Here is a 22,949-nt window from a genome sequence, read left to right as displayed (position 1 = left end):
CTATTACTAAAGAACATGACTTGACAGTTTATTCTCCAGCAGGGGGCTGAGAAAGTCCACATGCTGTAGCAAAGCTTGACTATAACACTGTAAAATCATGAAAAATGCAACCTGTACTAAAAAGGTTTGGGATCATGAGCAGTCAACTCTTAAAAACACACACGCGCACACAAAGAGAATTATTCTAAAAGAATAAAGACTTTTATTAAGCATTGTAAGTTGCATTCGATTTCCTTCAAATACATCACACCACAATCCATCAACAATCACTCAAACCCAACAGTAGTTCATTCTTTTACAACCCATGAGTTAGGGAGAAACTCCGATCAACTTACATCAAGGTAACCTACTTAGACTTGCGGCAGGGGACTGAGGGGAATACACCATATTTCTGATCACTAATGTGCAATGAAAAGCATCAGGAGGATTAGATGGAGAAGTAACGATTCTCGTTTAAAAGTACGTTTAGAAGTTCTGAAAACACTAAAGTAAACATCAAAATTATTACAAGTGTACTTGCTTAGGCTAAACTCTCAAAATGGGAGGGTCGAATGTTTCGCAGAACTTGTTCTGAGCTAAGAAAAGGGGGAAGAATTTAAGATCAAAGCCATTTTTTCCCAAAGATTGGTATGCTAGTATGAACGCGGAAAACAGCAACAGAGAACAATAATGTATACAGTGATGAGTACACCAGGATTAACAATATTTAAAGTGGCTAGATAATGTTGGAGTAAATACAACAGAGGTCAATAAATCACAAAAATAATAAACTTAAGGTTAGCGCAAATCAGTTACTGACTAAAAGTTAACACCTTTTATAGGACTATTACTGATTATTAGCCTTTTAAAATTTTGCAGATGGGCACGGTATTTGTAATGAAGGAAGAAATAGGACAACATGCATTAGAACTACACACCTTTTTTTCTTTTCTTTTTAATCGTGAGCCATGCAGAAAGTTTAGCTGAGACAGTTGTACTAATGTGCTACGTTTGATTCAAGAAACCACATTGATGCATGGCATTTTCAGACATGGAAAGAGACATTGGTGTTTTTTCCAAGAGCTCATTTGCAACTCGTGAGATTTTTCGAACCATTTCTTGACATATTACCTATAACCGCTAATGTATGACACATTGAAATCATCAGAACTTAAGATGCAGTAGTAATACTAGTTACTCAATGTCAAAACAACCGCACATTTGAAACACGAGTAAACTCTCAGTGATGACACGGGAGAAACGCGTTCTTGGTTTTCTCTTTTTCAAATGGTGAGTTTTAGGTTCTCAAACATTAAAAAAGCATTTACTGTGACAATACGAACTCAATTACAATGGCAAATATATATATATATATATATGGTACTTGAATCTCAACTTACTAAAAACTAAAAGACTGGCAAATGAAAATCAGTATTTTGGTTTCTGCATTTCATCGAGAAAGTAAAATAATTTCATGTAACCAGTTTTAAAACGTGTAATATCATTGACGAGGGAGAACACCGTCTTTCATCACTGAACTGGTAAGATTATCTATTTATTGACTTGTATATCTATGTTTTTCCTCATCATTACTTGTGGCTTTAACTCGCTGACATCTAAGAGGGATTTCAAAAATTCGTAAGTCCTCATTTATCGCTTTCGGAGAGGAAAAAATGTACACCGACTGTAGGCCTTCCATCCTTCTAGATATCCCTTAACACTTAACCTTCCATCAACCTTCACCCTCTCTATAAAAATAGGTTTACTCTTCTGCTTGTAAGACAGCGGCGCCCAGGACTTCATCTCTGCAGCCCTCGCCGTCTTCATTTAGTGCACTTAAATGAGGATTAGTATTGCACATTTTAGATTCGTTGCTAAAGGCACTTTCAGGTTGGTTTGGAGCCCTGCTTTCCCCTTCATTCCCATTGAGCTGGTCTTCCTCTTCACCCTCCACCAAGCCGTTCTCTGCTGCATCTTCTGAGGACAGATGTGGTGATTTGGTCGCCAACTTGGGCTTCTTTCTGTCTTTTATCTCTTCATTGTTTGAGGCAGCATATGCAGGCTTGCTCTGATAAAAATTAATTTTGCACCATGTCCATTAATCCAATCAGTGTAAAAATTACGAATAAAAATTACACCATCACTGATTTCTGAAGAATAACCACACACTACATTTAAAAAATTGAATGATATGTATACACTACCATTTAGAATTTTGAGGTTGATTGGTAGGGTGTTCTTTTATGCTTTTGAAAGAATTATCTTATGCTCACCGAGGCTGAATTCATTTGATCAAAAATAGTCATATTGTGAAATATTACAGTTTAAAATATCTCTTTTCTATTTTAATACATTTTAGAATATAATTTATTCCTGTGATGTCAAAGCTGAATTTTCAGCATCATTACTCCAGTCTTCAGTGTCACATGAATGATGAGAAATCATTATAATATGCAGATTTGGTTCTCAAGAAACATTTATTCGAATTAACTTTTATTCTTATAATATTTTATTATTCTTATTAATTATAATTATTCGTGATGCATTTTTTCCTTAGCATTATTTGATGAGTAGAAAGTTCAAAAGAACAGTATTTATTTGAAATCTTTTGTAACATTTAAAATGTCTGTCACTTTATCAATTTAATGCATCCTTGCTGAATAAAAGAATTTCTTTAAAAACATTTTTTCCTGATCCTACACTTTTGAACAGCAGTGTATATACTCAAACAATATGAATATAACATTCACCTGGTATGATCCCTGACTCTTGAACCCTCTACTGTAGTATTTGGTTCCTCGACCAAACGTCCTTATAACAGGAGTAGAAATCACACCTCTTGGATGACTGTTCAAAGAAAGGCAATACATTTAAAGAAAAATTATACAGGGCTTGACATTAACTTTTTTTTGCCCACCAGCCACTGTGGCTAGTGGTTTTCCAAAGTTACTCGACACTCAGAATTTTCACTGGCCACAATTTTGACATCAATACCATGGGGAGAAACTCCCATAGATATTTTTAATATTATCTCATAATTTGGAAGCATGTATATTAGGCTGCTGTCACTTTAAGACCTGACACACAGACCCATTATACTGTTACACATGCATTTTCTTTCTCAACATAACTGACCATGTTTACATGAATACTTGTGTGTATTTGAGTGTTTAAGTGCTGAAGTGGTGTGAGCACAAAATTGAAATCAGTAAAATTATGCATGAGGGGAGGAGGGTTTGTGTGTAAACTTGCTGTCGAAGAGATGAGAGAGTGAGAAAGTGCAGCTGGTATCGTGTATTCTGTGGAAAATGAGTATTGGAAGCGTTTCAGGTATTTCAGTGTCGATGTGTATACAAAAATCGATATTTTTGACAACACTACATTGAACTTGGTTTATTATTTCAGATGCCTTTTTAAAAGACTTCAATTGAAATTATAAATCAAATTCAACCCGCCAAAGTGGCTAGTAGGAGTAACTGTGTTACACGCCACTGCTGAAATCCACCCGCATTTGGCGGGTGTTAATGTCAGGCCCTGTATACAATATTTAAACGCAGATATTTCTGCAACAGAGACAAATACAAACAGCGAGTAAGCAAGTCAATTAAAAATAAACTGTACTGCCCAGGAAAGTAAATATAAATGTAAACAGTTAATATAAATGAATTTTTGGAATAAGAGGACAGAAATACAAACATTAAAATGGGAGAATTTATTTATAAACTAGCATTATTTAAGAAAAATTACTGGATATTTCTTGCTTACCCTCTGGTTGGTCCACCAACTGACACCACCTGTATGGGAAACGCAGCTCTTCCTCTTCCACGACGACTACCGGCCCACTGACCCACTACTGTGCCTGCAATCTCAAGCTTACCACCCTGTGAAGGCATGGCTTGAAGGCCTACTTGAGAGGAATGAAATGAACAACGTAACTTTAATAACTCTGAAGAAGCTGCATCCTTAAAGCTGCAGTTTGTAACTTTTTTTGTGTTCAAAATGTACAACATTTACATAAATGAGCAAGTACATCATGAATCCATTTTCCGAACCGCGTTTATTATAGGTACGGTACACCTATAATAAGTTTTTATGTTCTGACTATTTTAGACTGGTTCGGGTTGTACCACTGCGGAGTAGCCCAGTACCTGCGTGACTCGTCATAGATGTCAAAAGAGAGAAGTAGCTCCCGCTACAATGTTCTTCCGCAAGACGCATGCGGTTCTGTTTTATTAACCGCTAGAGCGCATTTCCGTCTGCATTTGACATTTTTCCCATCAAACGCTGAAACTACTTTTTATACAATGCGCTGTTTCTGTAACAAAGCATGTGATCATTGAAAAAAATCATTATTTTATAGTATTATATGCAGTGATAAAGGCTATGTCAATTGGCATTGCATTATAAATATACTTTATCCTTATGAAAATACCAGAGATGGCTTGAAGTACACAGATAAACCATCATACGTAAATTCTCATGTTTAATCAGGCAACATGTCTCTATCTGCATTTTATTCAGCTACAGCTATTGCTGGATGTCTTTGTCCATATTAGAGATTTCCTGGAACTTATTGCTCATAAGTCTCACTTGTGGGCTTTCTTCGTGAGGACGAGTATGAATGAAACAAATTACATGTCAGAGTTTAGCGCTCCATAATGCTCACATCGTCCTATTTTTGGTCAAAATCTGAAAAAAATCCTGCTCTCTAAAGAAAAAGTGTTCACCGGGGTTTTAAAGCCGGGGTTAAAACGATGATAAACCTAGGGTTAAGTTCCATGTGAAAAGCCCTTCATTGATTCATTCTTCACTTTTACTACCTTGTAATAAACATGACTCACATGGTATTAGCATGCTACTTTAAAAGAACATTATTGTGTTCAAACATTTCACATCTAAGCTACTAAAAACGATTACTAATGAAAAGGTGTTTGGTATATTGTGAATGTGTACTACCAACCAGTCTTACCAGGCATGCCCCTGCCTCTAGCCTGCAGTGGGGGCAGAGGAGGTGGAGGGTAGAAGGTGTTGTTGTGGTGGTAGAAAGGCATTGCGTGTGGAGGTGGAGGGGGGAATGCGATGGGCTGGTGCGGCCGAGAGAAGTTCAGACCCTCCAGGATACTCTGACGCATTTTCTCCACCTTGGCAACTAGCTCTGTCTGGAGACAACAAGAGGACACATGTACATTTTAGATCGGCTATAACTCTGGATTGCAATCGCAGACTTACAATTTCGTCCTTACATTATAGAAAAAACGTAATGTGAAATCTTATTTAAATAAAGAGTACTTAAACCGTACATCAGTTTACACCTTCAATTCTTTGGATTAAAGATTAACAATTAAGTAAATATTACAGTATATATTGTGCAAACAATGAATTACAGTGAGCTACAGAACCATAAATTAAAGTGCACTGCAGACTGCAAGCTCAACAAACATCTTTGTTAAACATTTAAAAGTAGAGAAAGGTATTTTTGTAATATAATTTGAATATTATTATAGGTTTTGTTTGGGTTCAGTGTTTGCAAATATAGAATATGTAAGCACCTCTGGTTGATGTCTTAATATTTAATATAATTAATGCATTTTATATATACACTACCATTGAAAAGTTTGGGGTCAGTAAGATTTTTTAAATGATTTTGTAAGAAATCTCTTATGCTCATAAAGGCTGCATTTATTTAATATAAATACAGTTAACTGTAATATTGTGAAATCTTTGTGAATATTGTGATCTATTTTGAAAATATAATTTCAATATTTCAATATTTCATTTCAATATATTTTAAAGTGTGATTTATTTTCAGGATTCTTTGATGAATAGAAAGTTAATTTGAAATAGATAAATTTAATGTGCCCTTGCTGAGTAAAATAAAATAAAAAACATGTTTGAACAATAAAAAAATAAAAAAAATAAAAAAAAACCTTTTGCTTTCTATGCTTTCCTTTTGCTTTCCTAAACTAAAATGCATTAACTAAAAACACACCCCAAATTATTGACATGGAATTACAAAATGCTAGTTCTTCAGTCACCCAAAATTGTTTATTTGCAGCCTCAGGTGTCAATTTAGTATCAATAAGTGTTGTTGGTTCTGGTTGTGTACTGAAAAATTAGTTTCAATCCACCCCAAGCACACAGTTCTATCACCAATCTTTTCTGCTGTAATACTTCAAATCTGGTGTCAGTTTAAGGTCAGTTAAGTCGTTCTGTCTGTAAATCATGTGACTTTGAAACTTTTATGCATGTAAAAATAAAACAGTGTTGCCATGCCAATTATACCTGACCGTCGCAGAGGTCAATGAGTGGGGCCTTGTCTCTGTTGGCCCGGATGAGTTTACTCTGTAGCAGCTTGCCGTCAAAGTACATCCACGGACAGCAGTGTTCCCAGGGAATGGGCTGCCCGCACACGTCATTGGCAAACAGCGCCATATCCACTCCACTCATAAAAAGAGCAGCCACCTGAACGCCGCGTGGATCCAGGTTATCAATCTGGAGGCGACAGATGCAGTGACAGTTAAACAAAGCTCTTAAGGTTAAATAAGCAACATGCTAAACCACCCAGCAGATTACAACCCCCTCCTACCTCAGCCAAAAGCACAAAGCAAGCATGAACAAATCATAGTCTATCCATTCCATACATGTAGACTAATGCACAAACCACACCAGCCAATTCACGAACAGCCAGCGAGAGCAACCAGCGAAGCAAAAAGCGCATATAGATCGACAGAGCTGACAGACATGGACAAACACGACACAGCAAGTGTGGATGGTTCACGTGTTTTTATGAGCTCACAGCAACAGACTGAAATGAGCAGGGGGAAAAAAGCAGCTCAGACAGGCAAGTAAACCATCTACACAAAAAGACCACATTCCTAGCACTCAAGTTGCTCAAATGCCATGTCTTTTCCCGCAAAACCGACTATCAGATGAAAACATGCTTTCACAAAAGCATCAAGGCCAATCAGCCTGGCAAGCGTTCTTACAAAATAAGAAGTGTCCAGAAAAATACTTAAAACCTCACTTTTTGCAACACAACAACGGGCTATTTGCTTGAAATACACTAACATGTAAACATATCAGATTATTGATTAAACTGGATAAACCGGAGGCGGTTCAAACCAAATCTAAATGTGAAGCGCATACACAAGCTTTAAAACAAATGTATTCATTTATCCATGAACTCCTTCACAGAGTATTTACTTATTTTAACACTAAGTTCGGATGCCAAAAAACGTGTTCAGGTATCCATACTTAAAACAAATCATAAAAAGTCATCGTCATAATGATGAAAAGTTTTGTGGGCAAAAAATTATTTGAATACTTTGTCCTTTCTTTTTTGGATGCCAAACAATTCATTCAAGTGCAGAAATACAAATGTGTTCCATACTCAGCACAAATAGCTTTGCATACAAACAATTGGCTTTATGCACAGCTTCACTACTTAATCCAGGTGTGCCTGGCCTCAGTAACAATAATCAGGCACACCTGGATTAATCAGTTTGTCCAATAATGACAGACAGGAAACAAAGGGCTGGCTGAAGTTCAGGAAGTAGTGAAGCTGTGCATAAATCCTATTTTCTGTGGATATTTTAACTTTTGCTTCTCACGTTTGTATGACAAAAGTGAGGGATAACATATTTGCCATTAGGCTCAGTGCGAATAGTTTGCGCACAACATTTTTTGTGTATAAAAATTTTTTGTGAATATTTTTCTTTCATGTCGTTCTGTTGCATATGCCTTGATGTGAACAGGCCTTTAATGTGGGTTTGTGGGTATTCTCTGGACGCTCCTCGTGCAACATTCTCCACATAAATCACCTTCAGGTCCTGCAGCTGGTCAGGCTCATAAAGTTTAGGAGAAAGTGCTTGAGCTAGGAAAGCGTCAAGTTCGTTACGACGCAAAATTCTTACTCCTGGCCATTGTAACATAAACCTGAATTAAAACAGAAAGGAGTGAAATATTACAAATAAACAAGAGCTGATACTGAAGGCCCTTACTGCAATGGTTTAAGCCATTTGAAATTAGAGATGTTCCGATACCCTTTTTCCCTTCCCGATACCGATTCCTGGACTCAGGGTATCGGCCGATACCGAGTACTGATCCGATACCTGGGTGTGTACAGTATCTATACAGCTGCAATTCATACCAGCACTATATGAATTGATAGAATTATTGTATGGCATGTTTCAGACTTATCCCTTAATTAAACATGAACAAATACATACTGTGAACTAGAGTATTTTTATTATCTGACATACATTTCACAGCAATATATTATTTATCTTTCTTAAGTGAAAAAGAACTTAATGCAACCACACATCTAATACTGTAAACTGAAAAGGATATTTTAGTACAATGTAACTGCATAAAAAAAGTGCAACAAATAAATCTAGGAATCTAAAAAATGATATATGAATAATATAAGAAAATAATCTCTTTATAATTGAAAGTCCATAAACAATTTTGTTAAATAAACGGCATTTCAGTTTTGACCGCGTCTGGTCATCCAGAACAATAAACTCGGTTATATTGAGGTTGTTGGTACAACACATGTTGTCGGTTATATTTATCGCTCGTTGGCTGTCTTTTGAAAACTTTTCTCTTTGTTTGAATGAAGCTTTCAGAGATTGTTGATTCTGGCGCGGCTCATTCTTCTCTGCCCTTGCCTTTGTGTAATTGTGTTCTGCGGGGTGACGCGTCTTCAAATGCTTTAAGTTACTCGTGTTGAAGTTGCTAATACTTATTCCACCCCTCGAAATTGCAGTATGGCATACGAGACATGTCACCGTTTTCCTGGCTGGTTGGTCCAGTCTGAAATACTGCTAAACAGCGCGGACATACTGCTATCGCGCACGCGCGTTTTCTTCTTCGCTGCTCTAAACAGTGGTTGCTTTTGGCAACAGCACAACTTCCTGTGTCGCCACAAGCAACCACTGTTTAGAGCAGTGAAGAAGAATTGATCTCCGATTTGCAGCGTTATGCAAAGCTAGCGTGCATAACTAGATATTGTTTAAGAAAATGGTATCGGATCGGTACATGGGTAGAAGTACTCGCCGATACCGATGCCAGCATTTTTATTGGTATCGGCGGCATTTCCGATACTAGTATCGGAACAACTCTATTTGTAATCTGTGGGAAAGCATTTAACTACCATGTTTTTTTATGTCTTTCCGAGACTTTAGAAATAGTAACTGTGTTTAGATGCTTACCGTAGTACGCAACAGAGCACCATGAGTGGTGTGGGGACATTGGCAGGGTTCAGCATAGCTGGAGTGTCCGACCTCATGCAGGCCAAAAAAGCCCTCATCCTCCGGTTCTTGTCCTCCACTGCCTTGCCCAGCCAGAGTTTCTTCAGGTTTGGGCAGGTCCATTCCCGGAAGGGAAGTGCTTCCACTAGTTCAGGGGTGTGTGGAGATTTGCCTTTGTAAGCAGCCCATTCTTTTATTATCACTGTTGGATCTACAATGTCACAAAACAAAAACAGTGTTTAGTCTGCAGATGTGACTAAACATCAAGAACTAATTAGCTTAACATGATGTTTGACAACATATATAGCATGTAATCGAACATTTAAAAAACTTGGCAAAGACATTTAAAAATATTGAGTGTAAACAAACAAATTTAATATAAATATATATATATATATATATTTATTGGAAAATAGCCAAACATTCTCTTATTGGTGGATCATGGGTAATGCATTTTTTTCACTAAGAATTTAGCCATTTATTTTCCCCTAGTTTTATGGAGGCATACATTGTTAATCCCAGAGCTCATAGTAGGTCTCCCTTGACAGGATTTTCTCTAATTGAATAAATTATTTGAATGTTTACTTTTGAATAATGTTTTCCTGTTCTAGTTTCACATCTTGTATTCTATTTTCCACTGAGGGAAAAAAGACATCAGCATTAACAGAGCTAATGTTAGTTCTTGAATGATGCTAATTACTGAAAAAAATAATTTGCCTGCATATGACCAAGAATAACAAGCTAATGTCAACACTCAAGTGCACTACTCTGTGAGTAATTAGATCAGCCATCAACAGGCCTCTGGAGAGAGTCCAGGCAATAACAGTAGGGTTGGGAACTAACAATTTCAAGTACGTCTGAATACTGGAACGATCTGATCAAATAACACATTTTTCAATATTCAATTGAAATTGAAATTGAAATTGAATGACAATTCCAGAATTGTTATTCTGGAACATGCAAGACTTGAACAACAGTAGCAGAACAATAAACTGATTTAGGGAAAAAAAATTGAAATTTAGAAATGTCTATATTATGACTTTATAAATGAATGCAAATTCATCCCAAGTTTGAGTATTTTAGCTGAGAAGTCAATTTATTTATTTTTAACTTCTAACTAACTTATTTACTAATCAACATTCCAAGAACTATATAAAATCTTTCAGTTTGAAATTCTACATTTTTGCCTTTTTATAAGCATCTACTAATGGAACTTCTGAATAATACCGTTAGGTAAGATGACAATTTATGATTTAGTCATTTGCTTCAATTCTTTATGTAGATAGATTTATTTTGAATTATTTCCAAAATGTTGTCTTTTTTGGAAAAATTGGTAAAGGTCTGGCTTATGAATATTAATTACATTAAATACTGTTTGTTCCAAAAAGGTTGGGTAATAATGTTAGCAATACAATATTAATATTCATGAACAAGGTTTTCTGTAAAATTGCCAATAGCTTATCAAATTTTGAGGGTACTACAAAAACAGGTGTTGTTACATAGATTTTGATTTTTTTTTTTATAATCTGGAACAATTTTTCCTTATTTCCTGAGTCCTGACTGTTGCAAATGAGATGTTTAGTTCTGTTACTCACAATCCGGGAGGCGATTTCTCCTCATGGCGAGTCTCTCTGCCTTCTTTTTGGCCTCGGCCAGGCTGAAGAGCACCCCGTAAACATATTGACGGATTGGCCGGTACAGCTGCACCGCAGAGGGCAGGTCTTTGTTAGCTTCATCCTCAATGGTGACGGATAACTTTAGCTCACCCTGCAAAAAACAACCATCAAACACAGTCAATCATAACAGCTTAATAATGAATAGTTACAGCTGAGATGCTAGAAACTAAAGGTTGACCTTGGTAAGAACATGGTAGATGTATGGGTACATGAGGCCCTTTTTGTGTCTGTGCTCGGCGACTCGTAGCACTTCTGGTGCCACCATTGGTAAAGGGGGAGTAGTAATATCCATGTGATTTCTTGTTGGCATCGAGAGGAGGGATGGAATCTGGGCATTGACCCCTACGTGACCTCTGACCACCAGGCCTTGGTTTACAGGGGAGGTCACAGATGGATCAGACTGAAAGAGAAATCAAAGAATTCATTAAATGGATCAAGATTATCTATTATCTTTAAACAAGGATATCATATTTTGACATATAAAGCTAAAAAGTAGACCTACTTTATTTTGGTCCCCATGGTCTCCTTCTGGGATATTGTCCATTTGGTTTCTCTGTTTGTCCCATCCCTTATGGTCACTTACATGGCTACATTTAGGAATGAAAGGATGCAACAATATTAATTTCGTCAAGTACCAATAACCTGATATATATGCCTGCTAACAAATTAATGGCCAATATTAAAATTCTACAAAATTTTGTCTAAACAAATAATAATTAAAAAAAATGGACATTTGAATCAATAGTTTAAATACTACCGGTACATTAAATTAAAGACTTATTAAATTAGAAGTGTTGTTAAAAGGCTTACATTTAAGTGAGAATTAAAAAGAAAATGGAGGGAAATGAACATACTTTTTTCATTTCACTGGTAAAATATCCAATATCAACAGTGTATATAAATACGTAATAAACCATAAAAAATGAATATCAGCTGATACAGTTTCCATAGCAGAAATAATAGTAGCAAGCATCAAAACTAACTCCCACAAACTGTCTTTTGAAAAGGACACATTTCCTACATACATTCCCTTGTTCTCAGTTACTCACTTGGCAGTGGAGCCTGTGTTTTCCTCATTTTCTGAGGACGAGGATGTGGACGACATGGTGAAGAAGGCCGGGTCTGTGTGGTTGGAGTTGCCGCCGTGAGCAGGGTTAATGGGGGACAACCTCTCGTAGAGCGGCGTGTGCTCCTTCCCGTCACTAGGAATGTTGCTGTAGCTGTTCTGTTCTAGGAGCCCTTTACTCGACGGGTCTGCCTCATGGACAGGCTCGGCCAACGGAGGGCCGGAATAGCCATGCTGGACCTAAGAGAATGAGCGAAAACATGTATTTCTCAGTGTGATGAGTGAGCGCGAGTCATTCAGGATGGACCATAATGGTGAAGAGGAACTCACCCCAGGTTTGCCTGGAATGTTAAGCATCTGTGGTGCTGCTGGCACTCCCATCTGATTTGGTCTGACTGCTGGCATACAAATGTAAAAAAAAAAAATATGGTTCAATCTCTGGACCAAAAACAGGGGAAAAAAGAAGAGGAACTTGGAAAGAAAAACAGCCATACTGAGAAAAGACTAAAAATCCCTTACTGAGATTCTTGTTATACCGCACATCCACCCACCCTAGAAACTGACCTTGATGCATTCAAAATGTGTGTAGGCACAGAGATGTATTGAGGTTTATGAAATACAGCTCTTGCGGTCCTGCCCATACCATTCTATGCAAGCTAGTTTCCACCAGGGAAAAAAAGGTAATTGCAACTTTAAAAAAACAACACACAATTCTGACATTTTTAGTCAAGTTATAAACTCATAATTGCAAGTTTACGTCTCAAAATTCGTAAAAATCGAATTTTTACCTAAAAATTGTAATTTAAAACTTGCAGTTCAGACTTATTTACCTCAGAATTATGAGTTTATATCTTAAAATTCAGAATCCAAATTGTAAGATATAATCTGTAAGATATAAAAGGGTAACTGCGACTTTTTAATCATACAATTATGACTTGAATTCCTAATTAACATCTTGCAATTAAAAGTTATAAACATGTAATTGCGAGTTTACATCTTGCAATTCTTCATTTTTTCCGTTGGAATCTGAGTTAACATCTCGCAAACTTTTTTCCCTTGGAATTTCAAGTTTATATCTCTTAATTCGAAACTATTTCTCAATTCTGAGCATTGCGAGAAACAACTCTCTATGAGTATAATCTCTATTGATGGGGGGGGTCAGAAATGTGAGGTAAAAGCCACAATTACCTTATTATTTTCTTTATTCCGTGAAATAAGCTTCCATAACATCCTGACAGCGTCAGAACATTTAAAATCATGCAAAAAAGTTGACCTGTCTGAATTTGGAAAAGACTGTATTATAATTCTACAAGACAATCCCTCTAATTTGTCAAACATGCTCTAACTAATTGGAAGATGTCGAATCGAATTCTCCTCTCGTCTCATAACTATTCAATTGACACCATTTCAATGGAGCTGTTGAAAGTTTTCAGGCGAGCGGAGGAGAGTTTCTCCAGACTAGCAGCGCTCTGTGCAAGAGTCCTTTCTAAAGAAGCCTATTTGTATGCACAGGGCACAGCAGCCATTCCAAGTGCACACAAGGTCCGAGGCAAGTGGGAAAATTTCTCACATTACTGTGAGGGCTGAGACCGAGAGAGGTGGTTAAGAAAGAGACAGAGCGTGCCTCTAAAACCTGGCCCCACACACAGACAGGAAAACATAACACCAAGCAAGCATTAGTAGACATGTCCTGCTCCAAGAATTTAACAAGCACGAACCAACAGGAACAGATGACGTTCAGAGAGAGATGGAAAATCAAAAATATAGACAATCTTACCTAAATAGGGGGGGAAGTAAGGGGGCTTGCTGGCGTTGGCGTAATACTCCACTGCTTTTTTGAAACGGACAACTTTGTCATCGGTTCTGGACTAGAATGCAAAACCACAGAATTAACACACGGTCCATAATTCTTTGTCTTAAAGGCATAGTTCACCCAAAATAAAACATTTCATCGTTTACTTTCCCCCATGTTGTTCTCATCCTGGTTAACTTTATTCTGTGGCACACAAAAAATATTTTGAAAAAAATATAAACAATTTGTTGTTTTGGACCCCATTGACTTTCATTGCATGGACAAAAATAGCTAAAATGTTCTTCAAATGTCTTCTGTATAAGAAAGTCATGACAACTACATGAAGGTAGGGCTGTGTGGTTTGGGGGAAAATATAACTTTGAATTTTTTTGATAAAACTTGTATTTGTGATGTCAAATGTGTTTTTAAAGCTTGATTGTATAGTTGCATAATTTTGCTCAAATTCTTGTAATAATATGACTACAAAATAAATCATAATAATAATAACTGTATTTGACATTACAATTGTAAAATTACAACACTAATATTTATGGCACCCTTAAAGCTTTTCATTTGTTGACAACAGATTTTATTAGTTTATAAGTGCTTCTCAAGTTTGGGAAGATAGTTGGTGAATGTTGTCCCAAATGCAAGTTATGAGCAGATGCAGATGTGAATCGAGCCCGTCTCTGACACTGAAAACACCACATCATGAGCTGCTTCTGTTTAAAAGAACACAACGCTTCAAATTCACAGGCTTTCTGATTTAATAATTAGACCAAGCCATATTGTGCTTTTGCCTTTATTCTAATCAATTGTGCAGCCCTACGTCATTTTGATTTTTGGTGAACTATCCGTTTAAAAGGTGCTAACAATGGTGCCTTAGCTTACCTGAGAGTGCTTGAATATGTCTTTAGTGATTGTGTCCAGATCATGGACATCCTGTAGGTTGCGGACATAGTCTGCCACGGCTCTTATGACGACATCACATGGAGGAAGAACGAGTTGGTGCGCGCGGACCTGGGTCAGAGAAAACAACCCATCACACCCCCAGCAAAAGCTCCTTCTGCTTAAAATGTGATGGGCATCATAGGAGTACATATCTGACTGGGTACAATCCGATACGTGTACAAACACAGATATTAGGTTAATCAAGCTTAATTGACAATGGAGATCATAAACTGCAAAAAAAAAAAAAAAAGGCGGCCTATTTTTTTTACAATAACCACCAAGTAATTACTAAATATAGATAGACCCAAACACAGACATACACAAACATAAGTAGAGAATGATGGCGACAAAAGGTGACTAAGCACGTGTGGATCTCCAAGTCAGGTGTTAAAATCGAGTAAAGCCCACTCTATTCTAGCTCACAGCGAATCAATAAAGCCATCTGTCAAGCAACAGCAACATTGAGAGAAGATAACAGAAGGTTACGCATGGAGCCATTCCTCAGCTTAACTCTTTCCTTTATAGTAGCAGTAGTTGATTTGCTTGGGCGAGATTCAAAGACTGAGTATTTAAACCAAAAGAGTCCACGTTGAGGACAATGCTGAAGTGATTTTGCATGGTCCTGATAAGTTATTTTCCAGACTTCATATCAATCACGTTGTCAAGGAAACTGATCACAGTGGCTTGTAACTGAGGAAATCTAATGAGAACTAAAGTCTTATGTTTTGCAACAGTTAGGCCTGGTTTCACAGACAGGGTTTAGAGATTAAACCAGGATTAGGTATAGGTCAATTAGGACATTTAAGTAGCTTTTATAAATGTACATTGGAAAAAAAAACATTACTGGTGTACATCTAGAGACAAAACAATGGCACTGATATAGTTTATTATGCCAGTACAAGTTACTTTTAGTTAAAAACTCAAATATGCATTTTAGTCTGGGACTATAGGCTTAAGCCTTGTCTGTGAAACCAGGGGCTAAACATTTACTAGTCAATATAGAAAAACCTGAAGTATTTAAATTGTTATACACAACACATTTACTTCTATTACATAACGTATTTGTGAGTAAAACAGGATATTCAACGAGCATACCAGAATGGAGCCAGACTGAATGCATGTTTGCTAAAAATGTTACCTATTTGGCCATTAAGTGCTAAGTATTAATGAACACAGCTAAATGATAAGTGAAAAAAATATATGCAGACCAAGACAAAATCAATAAAATAAAAATTGAATAAGTGGCTTTACCTTCAAGGATGCTAAAGGGTGCTCAGGACCAAGTAAACTCCAGTGAAAGGCAGCCAAGTCTTCATCAGGCAGTATGTGATTACCTTCAAAAACAGCATCAAGTTTTATATGATCATGTATCGCAGAAGTACTAATTTTTTACACTTTTTTTTATTGCAGCTGTAAAACATTTTTCAGCCATGAAATTGAATGATTTGTGACAATATTGATAACATTTGAGCAATTATTTCTACATGTTTTTAAAGCTCAAAAGAACAGCATTTATTTGAAATAGTAATCTTTTACTGTCACTTTTGATCAATTTAATGTACCGTTGCTGATAAAAATCGGGAGTTTTTTGTCAACTGAATTTTCTTGGAAACATTTTTGCAGTGTTTCATCAGCAGAACAAGCCAAAGTGAAGTACAACCCACTGAAGAGATGCATGTCTATCCCTCACAGCCTCGCTATTATTCCAGTTACAAATCAAAGATGGCGCTGCTGTGAATAAGGTCTCTTAACATATCTTAATTTCTGCTGTGGATCTTCCTCAGCACTTGTTTGCACAGTGACACGGACTGTAACCATGGCGTCAGTTTTTCCGTATCAATTCAAGTGAGAGTCCTCATCCTTTTTAATTGCATGCAAAATGGTTTTGTAGAGCTGAAAACAGCCTCTTCTCGACAACAAGAACTAAACTCTTCCAGGCCTTGGCTACAACTAGCGTTTGAAGTCGGGTCAAAGTAGAGTTTGTTCGAGGCCAGCCAATGAAAACCATAAGCTGGCATTGTGCAAATTTGTTACATTGTTAAGTATGTAAGTAACAGGAATTGCTGCGGTTCATGTCGGCAGTTCAGAATCGATTCTTTCTCTTAGGAGTCAACAACTTTATTTGTGCAATTTGATCTTTAAAACTTTGCAGACTTTTACATCCAGCAAACAGCTAGTTTGCATGAAAGCATGAAAGGTTATACTCAAGAAAAGCATAATAGGGGTACTTAAAAAAATAAAATAAACTACTGACCCCAAACTTTGTACTAAGGTAATGAAGGACTTGATGATTAGATAAGATGGAATAGTCATGTTGAAGTAAAAATTGCTTGGCAATTCTACAAACCTACCTAAGAGTGAAGCAAAAATGACAAAACGATTTGGATTGAGATTAAGTTGCTTGGCAACTTCATGCATCAGGTATTGGCTGGTGGTGAGGCTTTTGCCGTTGCGGCTGAGTTTGAGAGCATGGGCACTGAAGTAGTACGGGATGTTGCACAGGGCGTAATCAGAATCATAAGCAACCAGGCCATGGAACCCATTTTCTCTAAATAAGGCAATCACTTCCTGGTGATGATCCTCGATGGTCTGGACAACCTGCGTGAGGAAGCAAATTACAAAAAAGGCTCTTTAGAAGAACATAAACATTTACATTTACACAGATTTCCATGAAAGGATGTGTGGCACGTTAAGTCTAGGAAATGTTATTTCTAATTGCATCACATAATGGTTTCTCTGTCAAATGCTTTAATCGATTAGCACTATTTGAAAGAATCAATGACGAGATGATTCTGGACTGTGATGTGAATTTTAAAACTATACATTGAGCAACATGATGTCCGATGGCCTTTACTTGATAGGAAAACAAGGCATGACTTGTGAACAAATACATTTTTAAATCCATCATATTGCACACATCCTGGCCCACATTTCAGTTTCTGAATTGATCCAATGTTTATGAGTACAGGAGATAAGTAGATAAAAATCCCAGTAGTATAATTTGTCCATGCCTACATAAACAACAATCCATATTACATACACTTATAAACTTTTGCTGAAAAAAGTACCCCAAAAAATACTAAATTAATGCAAACAAAAGTGTTCATGGGCAAAAATATAATAAGTCGTGGCTCTCTTCTGAGAACAGGGCCCATAAACTTAGTCTCAGCCTGTACTGCTACTAAATCTCAGCAGAAGTGACGCAAGAGAGCGTGCAGCCAATCACAGAGCAGTGCTTACTATTTCTGTCACAAGAGTGTGACGCAAACACCAATCACAGAAAAGAAGAGGTGGCGCTTACTTTTGCCAGCACAACCTACTACTACATGGCTTCTTTTCTGCATTTCATACATAAATGCATGTTTTTCTTCTATTCTGAGGTTAATATTTGGTTATTCATTTTTAAGGTTATTGATGTGTACACATAGATAACACTTTTCCTTTCTGTCGAGGTAAAACAAATATTGAATAACTATTTAAGAATTTTCTTTTTTGTTGTTATTTATACCATATTTACAGTTAAATATTATGTCATTAATACCTTATGCTTCGATTTCATTCAGTTTTAATGTCAATGCATTGCCAACCTGTACAGCTGGCTTGTGTTCACTAAATGCCTGTGGAAATGAGATCTGACCATATACCACCAGCATGTCCTACAGATTTGTGTCCAAGACCCTGCAAACCAAACCCATGTATTTATGTTCCAACAAGTTGGATCCTTGCTGAAAACCAGCCTTAACTGATTAGCTGGCTTGAAGGTTCAGGGTGAAAAATTAAACCAGCAGAATATCTTGGTTCTAACATGTTTGTGTGTATGAATTAATGCAACATGTAAACAAGGTAGGGCTTTATTCATATTTGATTGAAGAATACGGTTTCACTGTCAGTCTAGTTTGATTACCTTCCCTTGGTCTACTGACTGGTTTTGGAAACTTTTCAGCTAAACCAGACTGTGAGACCAACTTAAATCAGCTAAGACAAGCAAACAATGCTTTGTTGTTTTTGTTAAACTGGATAACTTACACAACAACACGAAATAAGTCTAGGCCACCTGCTAGCTGCCAACCCACTGTGTCTTGTAAGTCGAGCACTTGCTTGATCACTTGATCTGGGTCTGGTTCGGCTAAGCTAATGGCTGCATGTCAAAAACACAGCGGGCATCTGCCGCTACTCACCCCGATGTGGAACCTGAGGAGCGCCAGGCGGATGCAGTGGGCCATGCACACCGGGGGCAGGAACCAGACCTTGGGTGGTGGGGTTCCCTTGTTCTGGATGTGGCTGACGATCTGCTGGGCGGTCTGCCTCTCGTTCACCTGTCGCTTGACCCACTCGTGGAGACGGCCTTTCTCCAGGGCGCCATTGAAGCACACTAGCAGCTCGATGTTGCCGTTGAAACAGGCTTTGGCGAGGGCTGCGAGGTACCCAAGCATGTGGTTCCACTGGCCTCCGCTCACCCAGTCGGTGTAGAAGCCGCCGTAGAGCCGGTGCAGGCAGTTCTCGGCGTCAACCAGCAGCCGGAGCGGAGTTTGAGGGGGTCTCTGCCGGCCGCCGCCGACCAGACTACCTCGGGCGAGCTTCTGGAGCTCCACTGGCACCACGGCATTGGGGCAATGCTTCTCAATGTATTCCTGGAAACCCTGCACACCCATGGCTGTTGTTTTATAATATGATATCTACTGTTATTTCGGGTTAAGTAAGAACGTAAAATTATCTGGAGGAAATGGAGACAGAGCGAGAGAGAGTTGCAAGCAAGCAGCCGCTCCCGAATGCTGAAAACCGGATTGAAGAATATTGCGGCGGATGTGATAGTTGATTAATCGAAAATCAATCAAATCGGAGATGCATCTGTAGTTTTTGGTGAGTTGTTTTTTGGTTCATGGCTGCTTGCCGCCATGTGCACCCTTATGGAGCCATGTCTGCGGTCTGGATGTATCTGGTGAGTAGGGGAAAGACAGGAGAGGAGCGACGCAGGGCACGTACAGGCAGTCACACCGGAGGAGGAGTCTGGAGTTCAGTGGGCGCGGTTCTCGTGGAGGAGAACTGTTGCATGTTATGATACTCTTGCTAATATAAAACCTAAAACGTCTCATATGGCTAGCCGTAGCCGATTACACATATATTCTTTTTAAAGTTGAACATTTTAGCAATAACTATTCCTACTATGTAAATAGTAGTAATAAATTACGTGGAATAGTATATGAATAGTCTACGAACAATATGAATATGCTATACAATAAATAACACTAATGTTGCTATTGACTTCAATAGGGCTCTATGGTTCCTATATCAGCTGTATTTGCTACGGTAACGGATTTCAGTTGTGACAACTTACTATTTATAGTTTTTCGTTAGATCTAGAATCTAAAGTGAATTATATAATACATAACTGATAATGTTCTTAAAGTTAATGAATATCTTTTTTAATACTGGGCTTCCATCTGTTGGCTGAGGATCTGGTTCGGGTCCCTGGTTAAAGGAAAATTAAACGTTTTTCAAGGTTCAATCGATAGAGGGCGCCAATGCGTTATTTTTCTACACAAGAAGCCAGACGTTTCTCATTAGAAGCAGATACTTTGGCACACATTGGTGATAAGATATGATCTAATTCGATCTACCACACTGGTAATCTGTCATTTGATTTATTTGAATTCAAAACAGCCAGAGAACTTTAAATGTCCCTTAACGGTGTGCAAAAAAAAAAAGAAAATTCTGTCAATTTACTCTCCCTTGTTATGTCATTTCAAATCTGTATGACTTTCTTCTGTGAAAGAAGATAATTTGAATTATGTCTCAGTACATATATTATACAGACAGAAAATGTTGGTAAGTATCATTTTATTTGTGTCGAGAAGAAATCGTTTCACAGACAACTGAAGAAACAGAGAATTCTACATTCCTACTGTGTGAAAACTGAATATTGAAAACTAGAAAAATTGACAAAGTATACAAAAACTGTAACATCAATTGTATTGAGGAAATATTTACATTTTGCTGAAACACGGCACTTTCAATTATTATACAAAAAAAGTGGCACATACTACATCTACATACATTTTTGTCTACTTATGACCAAAAATCTGTATGTATGGCTTTATAAAAGTGCAATTTAAAGTCTGAGGTTTGGCTGAGTGAATATATCAGAAAGAATGCAACGAATAAATGCACAGGTCATGTTTAAGACTGTTACTGTATGACTGTCTTTAAAAAGAATAGTTCACCCGAAAAATGAACCTTCTGTCATTAAAAAAAACTTTTATGAAAGAAACTTAATGTGTCTCAAGCTCCAAAATGGACCAGAAGGCACCATAAAATTAAAATAGACTAAAAGTCATCATTCATTCATAAGTCATAAGATTCATTCATTCATGTATTCATTAATTAGATCTGTTGTTTTATCCTTTTTGGAGCTTGACATGATTGTTATAAACTTTTGTACTAAAAAAAACTGTCTCATTGTTTTGAATTTCTCCTGTGTTTCACAGAAAAACAGGTTTAAACAACATGAGGGTGGAACTAAATAATGAAAAAAGTTTCATTTTTGGGTGAACTATCACTTTCAATTATCATGCTTTCTGCTTTGTCTTTATCTAGTATGTTTACATGCACAATCATACAATGATATTTCTTAATAACCCAAAAACAGACTATCCAAACACCTTAAACAATGTTATTTTATCAGATAAAAAAGGTGAAGGCAAAACCTGATTGCAACGCTTACATTTTAAATGTCTATACATTACTGATATTTGTACAAAGGCTTTTATTCTTGCATCAGCATATGTTGTGCATGCAAACATACTCAATATCATTAATTGAGGTTATAATTATAAGTGGTCCCTTTGTTACTACCTTTAACACTGCCTCCTCATCCAGACTAACATGTCAAACAAAACAAAAAATTGTGGGCTTCGGTTTAAGGATGGCTGCTTTAGACTCGCATAAAAATCACAGAAATTGAGATATTCCACAAATAGACAGCACCATAGTGTCGGCCCAGATCCGGCCCACATCTGGTACACTTGGATTCCACACGGTCCAGAACTGGGCCGACACTATTTTGCTTCACCAGCCCACCTCTCACGATAAACTGGGCCAGATGGCAAAACTGCTGCTCAGACGTCCAGTGACATTCTGAAGTGTTGTACCCTTTGAGCCAACTCTTTGGCAATGTCCTGTGCCTCCTGGACAGCCAGTTTGTCAGGGAAGTTCACAGCTGCCTTCTTGGTCACCATGGCCAGTTGCTTGAGATAGGCACACAGCTGAGTGCTCATTTCCCGGTTGCCTTCTCGACTTTTGGCTTCACTAGACAGAGTGTTCAAAAGTCTTTGGCCTACCATAATAATCAGCTTGCTGTGGGAGATGAATTTTTCCGGGGGCTGGCCATCATTCAGACTACTTCTAAACACGCTGATGGCCTTCTGAATGGCTCCAAAATATAGCCGGCAGTGGTCAGAGATGCAAGGCTTCCAGGAGGTTTGGAGTGGACTGCAGGGGCTAACGGGTTGTGATTTGAAAACCTGTTGAAGACACGATAAATAATGAAATTGTTTAGAAAGTCCAAATCAATATAAGTTTTGAACACAATACTGGGAGCTGTACTGGGAGCGTCACACGTTTTTACCTGTTTTTTATCACCGTTTTTCTTTGATTTAAAGCTGCTCTTTGCTGGTTTTGGTTGTTGGTCAACCTCTGGCTTTGTCTGTTGAAAAGCAATAACATTGGTTAAAAATATTTAGGCAAACAATATTATTGGTCATGTCTTATAATTTATTCAATGTTATACTACTATTCAAAAGTTTGGGGTCAGTAAGTTTAATTTGATCAAAAGTGACAGTAAAGACATTTAAAAGGTTACACAATTTCTATTTCTATTCTATTTCAAATACTGTTGAGCACCAAATCAGCATATTAGAATGATTTCAGAAGAATAATGATGCTGAAAATACAGCTTTGCCATCACAGGAATAAATTACATTTTAAAATATATTAAAATAGAAAATGGTTATTGTAAATTATACAAAAATATCTCACAATATTACTGTTTTTGCTGTATTATTGATCAAATAAATGCAGCCTTGGTGAGCATGAGAGAGTTCTTTCAAAAACATAAAAGTTAGTATATACAAATGATTTTGATTTATGGTACAACGTACATTATTATTAGTTGTAGCAGGGATGCAAGATATAGCAGTACCATATCAGCAGATATTAATAAATATATAATAATTAAA

General features: G+C 37.3%; 2 protein-coding genes across 4 annotated transcripts in view; both read right to left on the bottom strand.

Moving 5' to 3' along the window:
• Positions 1-1,021: 1,021 nt before the first annotated feature.
• LOC130085577 (constitutive coactivator of PPAR-gamma-like protein 1) lies at positions 1,022-19,681 on the bottom strand. 3 transcript variants are annotated; one of them, XM_056251397.1, is made up of 17 exons: positions 18,894-19,679; positions 17,067-17,313; positions 15,967-16,049; positions 14,656-14,784; positions 13,750-13,840; positions 12,303-12,367; positions 11,956-12,212; positions 11,409-11,493; positions 11,085-11,306; positions 10,826-10,997; positions 9,192-9,441; positions 7,800-7,914; positions 6,262-6,471; positions 4,949-5,138; positions 3,745-3,886; positions 2,730-2,826; positions 1,022-2,047 (listed from the first exon to the last, which is right to left on the bottom strand). In XM_056251397.1, the coding sequence occupies exons 1-17, from the start codon at positions 19,365-19,367 to the stop codon at positions 1,742-1,744; spliced, it is 3,135 nt and encodes a 1,044-aa protein (XP_056107372.1). In that variant the 5' UTR covers positions 19,368-19,679; the 3' UTR covers positions 1,022-1,741. The 3 variants fall into 3 exon arrangements, with proteins under 3 accessions (XP_056107372.1, XP_056107373.1, XP_056107374.1); XM_056251398.1 differs by having other exon boundaries at positions 3,745-3,883; XM_056251399.1 differs by lacking the exons at positions 1,022-2,047; positions 2,730-2,826; positions 3,745-3,886; positions 4,949-5,138; positions 7,800-7,914 and having other exon boundaries at positions 6,271-6,471; positions 18,894-19,681.
• Positions 19,682-21,784: 2,103 nt separating this feature from the next.
• cass4 (Cas scaffold protein family member 4) overlaps positions 21,785-22,949 on the bottom strand; it is a 35,353-nt gene continuing 34,188 nt past the window's right edge. Inside the window, exons 6-7 of the mRNA XM_056251395.1 lie at positions 22,340-22,417; positions 21,785-22,235 (exon numbers count right to left, since the gene is read on the bottom strand). Of these exons, the coding sequence (XP_056107370.1) occupies positions 21,831-22,235; positions 22,340-22,417 (483 nt within the window). The 3' untranslated portion in view covers positions 21,785-21,830. The remainder of the gene's footprint in view (positions 22,236-22,339; positions 22,418-22,949) is intronic.

This window comes from Rhinichthys klamathensis, unplaced genomic scaffold, assembly GCF_029890125.1.
Source record: "Rhinichthys klamathensis goyatoka isolate OS25496 unplaced genomic scaffold, OSU_Roscu_1.1 h1tg000082l_1, whole genome shotgun sequence".
Lineage (NCBI taxonomy): Eukaryota > Metazoa > Chordata > Actinopteri > Cypriniformes > Leuciscidae > Rhinichthys > Rhinichthys klamathensis.
The sequence above is the reverse complement of the archived record's forward strand: the minus strand, read 5'-3'. Positions and strand labels throughout refer to the sequence as shown.